Source organism: Odocoileus virginianus, chromosome 2, assembly GCF_023699985.2.
Source record: "Odocoileus virginianus isolate 20LAN1187 ecotype Illinois chromosome 2, Ovbor_1.2, whole genome shotgun sequence".
NCBI classification, from domain to species: domain Eukaryota; kingdom Metazoa; phylum Chordata; class Mammalia; order Artiodactyla; family Cervidae; genus Odocoileus; species Odocoileus virginianus.
In genome coordinates, this window is record NC_069675.1 from 88,967,489 (window position 1) to 88,973,855 (window position 6,367).

At 38.6% G+C, this 6,367-nt stretch overlaps 1 protein-coding gene across 1 annotated transcript; it reads right to left on the reverse strand.

The window, feature by feature from the left end:
• Positions 1 to 5,123: 5,123 nt before the first annotated feature.
• LOC110146687 (olfactory receptor 1J1-like) lies at positions 5,124 to 6,065 on the reverse strand. The gene has a single exon (XM_020907623.2). The coding sequence runs from the start codon at positions 6,063 to 6,065 to the stop codon at positions 5,124 to 5,126; it is 942 nt and encodes a 313-aa protein (XP_020763282.2).
• Positions 6,066 to 6,367: the final 302 nt, after the last annotated feature.

The window sequence follows — 6,367 nt, forward strand, 5'->3', positions numbered from 1 at the left end:
GGATAACCTTTGTTTCCCTATTAATTGAATCCCATACATACAATGTGAGCATCTTTTCCTCTCTAATTGTTTCTTAGTGAGTCTCGATGTGGCCTTCTATCTTCAGTCTCTGCTTCAGCTTGGACATACTTTCTTCTCTGTTTAATTTTTTGCTCATTATAGAGAGGGAAAGATTTTACAAATATACCTGCACAACTACCATTTCCTTCCCCCCTCCTTTTTTCTGTGGTATCCATTGTTCCACAAACATTGAAAAAAAAAATTTGTAGTCACAACTCTCACTATTTTGGTGAGGGGGTGTGGATAATTTACAGACCTTATGTAACAAAGCATTTTCCCCTTCTCAAGATAACAAAAATATTATTTCTGGTTGGTTTGAGATTTTATTTTTAGTTTAATTCCATAATACATTTAAAATTTATCGTTTGACTGACCTTAGTTAGAAATCTAGTGTTAATTCTATCTTTAATTTCTTCTCAACATATTACTATGTTTTTACTTTTAAAGCAACCTCCTGTTACATTTTTTAAATCCCTTTTAAGCTTTCTTTGAAACATTTCTTTTTCTGTGGCTATCTTTTGTTCACAAATATAATTGTATATATTTAGAGTGTACAATGTGAAAATTTGATAAACCAGACAACAACAAATACTATATGGTATCACTTATATGTGGAAACTTTTTAAATGCTGGTTTCATAGGAACAGAGAATAGAATGGTGATTACCAGGGGCAGGGTGTAGAGAGAAGTGGGTAATGTAGGTCAAATGGTTCAAAGTTTTAGCTTGAAGAAGAATAAGTTCTGAGAACCAAGTGTAGTGTGATGGCTAGTTAATAACATGGCATTGCATACTTGAAAGTTTCTGAAGATAGTTCACAAGCATCACTACACACATGAAAAGATTAACTAAAGGAGGTGATAGGTGTGTTACTTATCTTAATCTTGGTAATTATTTCACAATATATATGTATTTCAACTCATCACATTGTATACTTTTGTTTATAATTTCTTATAAAAGAAACACTAATCTGTTTTATTCTCTGGGGTTTTTTGTTTATTTTAAGCATTATGTTATTATGAACAATGTAGCAACAAATATTTTTGTGCATTACTTATTGTGTACAAGCAAGAGATTATGTAAATTATATACCCAGAAAAAGAATTATTGGATTGTAGATGTCTATGTTCAACTTAATTATCACTGCAAAATCTTCTGAAATAGTTGTACCAAGAAGTCAGTTTTAAAAGACTACATACTGTAGGATTCCAACTATATAAGATGCTGGAAAAGGCAAACTGTAGTACAGATAGACTTCATATAATCTTGAAACTAATCCTTTGTCATTTTGTATATATTTTAAATGCTGTCCATTATTGGAAGCTTGCTACTTTTGCTTCTTACTTTCTATCCATATTTTAATTTTAATGTGATTAAATTTAATTTTAATGTATCATTTTATGATTTGCATTATTGACTTTAAAGTGCTTCCTTGAGAAAGTCACCTTGAAAATGGCAACCACTGTATTTTACAGACAACAAGAAAGGATGTGACATCAGAAAAATGTAGGGTCTGAAGAAAGGTGGACTCAGATTTCTTGTCAGCATCATGAATGTGCATAAATAGTAGGAATACCCCAGTGTAATATCCTCTAATACAATTTATTATAGGTGGGTTCAACATTAGGTGGGTCTACCTTGTACAGGGTAGAGTTGTTTAGCAAAATAGTCTACAACAAGACAGTTATGGTATGTGGGTTAACTGACTGTCACAAACATATCACTCTGGTGGAGTCGAGGGGCTGTGGGTGTGCTGTGACAGGGGTATATAGGAACTCCATGCTTTACACTCAATTTTGCTGTAAACCTAAAACTTTTCTTAAACCGTAAGATCTATAATTTTAAAAAAGACAGATATGGTGCTGCACTGTCAGTGTCAATGTCTTCCAAACTCAAGCATCAATTAATATCAACGGAACACACACAAACACCATATGACTAACAACTGTTATGTACAAGGCACTGTCCAGAGTCCCGGGGAGGTTCGTGACTTTGGAAAATAGCAGCAATTGAGAGTCTAGAGTAAAACCCATGCCCCTGTACTTGTTAATACAGCACAAGAACCTGAGCTACCTGTCATCAGAATAGAATAATAGAATATCAGTAGTGTATTTCTTGCTAACAATTGAACAGGCTTCAGTTTTTGTAGCACTTTGGACATCCATGCCTCAGTAGGGTTTTGTTGTAGCATTTGGTAGTATATTGTGTGATTTTCAGTGTGGTTTATATGAAATATATCTGAATTTTTAAAAAGCAAAGAAAGGACTCCCCTGATTCATGTACATAGTGTCACATTTATGTAAAAATTAAAAACTTTGCCTCTAGTTCTTACTATTTTTTGGCTATAAAATATATGTTCCCTGACATGTGTTCCCTGACATGTGGTTCGTGTTCCCTGACAGAGATCGAACCCTGGCCCTGGGCAGTGATAGTATGGAGCCCTAACTACTGGGCAGCCAGGGAATTCCCTGCCTTTAGTTCTTAAAACACATGGAGTTGTTTTTAATGCAGTAGGAAATAAAGATTTAGTTTAATGTTTCTTCATAGTAATAATGAACTTCTAAAATTTAATTTTTAAAGGGTTCATGCTTTCTTCACTACTCTGCAATAGATGTCCCTGACTAAAATTGAAATACCAATCTGGCAATTTCATCTCTATACCAAAAAATAGACTCAGATAAATGATGGGTAATTTTGATGCAAAGTATTCCATAAGGATTTGCTCAGAAGAGTAGAACAAAGGGGCTTGCTTAGCCAACTATTACAAGAGCTGGAGAATGAAGGTCAAAGGAGTGACCCTTGAAGACTAAAATAGCGACAACTAAAGATTTCAACCTAAAATGTAAAATAGATGGTTTTAAAAGTTTGATGGGTAGTAGCTGAAAAATCTAAAAAAATACTGAAAAGTTCCACAAAATGTCTCAACCTGCTGCAGCCATGCAGGCAGCTCTTAGAAGTCCACTGGGAAATTTCTGTGAATTTCACTTATGCCTGTTTTTGCCTGTAATGTAATTACCTCTAGAAAGTAACACCTTCTTCTTTACTGCCTTCTAAATTTCTCGTGAGTTCTTATTAGAAAGCATTAAACTTGAATAATACAGAAAGGAAAAATCTGAAAATGTTTCCAACCTCATTGCTACAAGGAGGGGAAGACTTAGAAGTGGGTGATGATGATGCTAAATTCACAACAGACAATCTAGTAGTGCATAAGGAAAGGTGGGGCTGGGTAGGAGGCTGCAAGTCCTAGTAAGAAGGTGAGGGATGTGTGATTCAAAACCACCCAAAATGAGCCCATTTTAGATCAGCTAACCTTGTGTCTCAGCTGGTAATGCGGGAGACCTGGGTTTGATCCCTGGGTTGGGAAAATCTACTGGAGAAGGGAAAGGCTCCAGTATTCTCCAGTATTCTGGCCTGGAGAATTCCATGGACTATACATGTCTCAAAGAGTCGGACACGACTGAGTGACTTTCACTTTCATTTTTCAACCTGCAACTGGCCACAGAAGCATGAGTGAGACCTGCCATGTCCAGAAAAATCACCATTCTGAACTGAGTCAGCCAAGCCTCAACCAACCCTCTGAATTGTAAGTAACATAAACGTTTTCTTCAAAAGAAACATCTTTACAAAAACCTCTCATGCCCACCTCTTAGCACTTTTTAGGTCTAACAATCTATATCTTTAGCCTTCCTCTAGCTTGGGAGTCTTAGGAGTTATGACATTGATTACTGGACATTTCCTATAAACATCTTCACTTTATGTCTTACAACTCACTTTGTTACCTGGTGTCTATCAGATCTTGGTTCCTCAGTTGAAATAGCCAATTTGTTGTCCTGAAACACACTGCCCCCACTACCAGTGATCATCAGAGTGAGCTAGAATGTGTCTGTCTGGATAGTTCTGATTTGTTAAGTCTCAAGTAAAGTGACATCTTCTCAAGGAAGCTTTTCATGTATCCTCTGCCACTAGGCTGAGCTAACTATTCTTCCTCCCCAGGACACAGTGTTCCATATACATGACTATAGTCCTTGGCAATGCCAATGCAGGAGATGCAGACTCGATCCCTGGGTCAGGAAGATCCCCTGAAGAAGGAAATGGCAACCCACTCCAGTGTTCTTGCCTGGAGAATTCCATGGACAGAGAAGCCTGGCGGGTTACAGTTCATGGGGTTGCAAAGAGTCAGACATGACTGAGCAACTAAACAATAACAACACTGACTCCACTCTGGAGTTAGACAGCCAAGATTCAATCCTTCTTTTCACTAACTGTGATCCTAAAGTGTTCGCCACCTCTTTGAGCCTGAGTTTCTCAACATGTCTCTGAGGGTTGCTGTCAGGATTAAAGTAGAAGATTTTATCACATAGTAAATTATTTGACTGGCACCTGAAACAATAGAGGTGACATTTATTTTGTTGTTGATTATCTGCAAAGGTCTTGGGAGAAAGTAAGTGTGGGTTCTATTCCTGAAGAACAAAAGAAGTACATTTATTATGTGGGAAGAGAAAAATTGAGTATGTTGTAGAGAACTTCCCTGGTGGTTCCACTGCAGGGGATGTGGGTTCGATCTCTGGTTGGGAAACTTAAAAGATCCCACATGCTTTGCAGTGTGGCCAAAAAGTGAAAAAAAATTATTTTTCTTTCCTTGCAAGTTGTAGCAGGACTCGGGGTCTCTGGATGCCTGGGTGTCTGGGAGCAAGAGGAACCATATTCTCACCAAAATGGAAAATTCTTTAGAAACAGGGATATGAATGTTCAGGTACATTTTATAAAACTTTAAAATCTGGGGAAGGGCCAGCCCTGACAGCTTCCATTTAATGGCAGCAGCCAAAGTGGCATAGCATCCTCAAAGTATTTTCCAATCCCCATTATCCAAGAAAAGAGCAAATTAAGTTTTATAAAGCATATCCCCCCTTATTTTTTCCCCAACAAGTATAAGAATACTGTCAATAAAGATTTCTGAGTGACAGCTAAGAAAGGAAGACAAGGGAGCCATATTTTCAATAATTTGTATTTACATATAATTGAGGAAATAGAATCACAGGGACTGTTTTTAAAGGAAAGGTAAATATCAGTTGGAAGAATATGTTCTCTTGCTCAAGAGTTTTCTCAAGGCCCGTTTCATGTCTTTATTTCTCAGGCTATAAATAAAGGGGTTCAACATGGGAGTGACCACCGTGTACATCACTGAAGCAATTATGTTACTGTCATTGGTGTTGTTGGATGATGGAAGAAAATATACACCAATAATTGCCCCATAGTAGAGAGTCACTACTGAGAGATGAGAGCCACATGTGGACAAGGCTTTGCCGATGCCCTTGGCAGAGGGTACCCGGAGGATGGTGGCCCCAATATGGCCATAAGAAACCAGGATGCATACAAATGGAAGCATAATGGCTGTTAACCCTGCAGTGAAGATTACCAACTGGTTGAGGGAAGTGTCTGAGCAGGACAATTTGAGCAGGGCAGCAAGATCACAGAAGAAGTAGGGGATAGTGTTGTCCGCACAGAACGACAGCCGGGCTAGGAGAAGGGTGTGCCAAAGAGCAAAAGCACAAGCAATGAGCCAGGATCCAAGCACCAGCGTGACACAGACAGTCTGGCTCATGGTGGTGGTATAATGCAGAGGGTGGCAGATGGCCACATACCTGTCATAGGCCATCGAAGTGATCAGGAAGCTGTCCAGATCAGCAAGGAGTATGAAAAAATACGTCTGTGAAAGGCACCCTGCATAGGGGATGGATTTGTGCTTAGTCTGCATGATCATAAGCATTTTAGGGACAGTGACAGATGAGAAAGTAATATCAGTGAGGGCCAAGTGGCTGAGGAAGAAGTACATGGGGGTGTGGAGGCGAGAGTCCAGTCTGATGAGCAGAACGATGAGTAGGTTCCCCACCACCGTGATCAGGTACACACCCAGGAACAAGGCGAAGAACACACCCTGCTGCTCTGGCCAGATGGGGAGCCCCAGGAGAAGGAACTCGGACACACTGCTCTGGTTCTCCATGGTCATCAGCTGAAGGGGATTAGTAGGGAAAGTTGAAGGGAAAAGGTGAATGTCTTGGGATAATAATGTGATCATCGTGGCAGAGCATGATAAAGATGTTCTTTTGATTTAGGGAAGGTCTTCACCGATCTTTTCTTACATTTATACCATGTTTTCTGGATAAATGTAGCAAAAGTGTATGTTTCTTTCTCAATCTGGTGCCAGATTCTGTGAATGACAATATTAACAGTTAATTTTTGTTAAATACTATCCTTATTCATTGTTCTTATGGCTTCTGTGTAGTAACTAATGTAATATTCTTCAGAATG

Excerpts from the sequence above, each read along its gene's own strand:
- LOC110146687 (XM_020907623.2), bottom strand. The coding sequence starts at position 6,065 with ATGACCATGGAGAACCAGAGCAGTGTGTCCGAGTTCCTTCTCCTGGGG.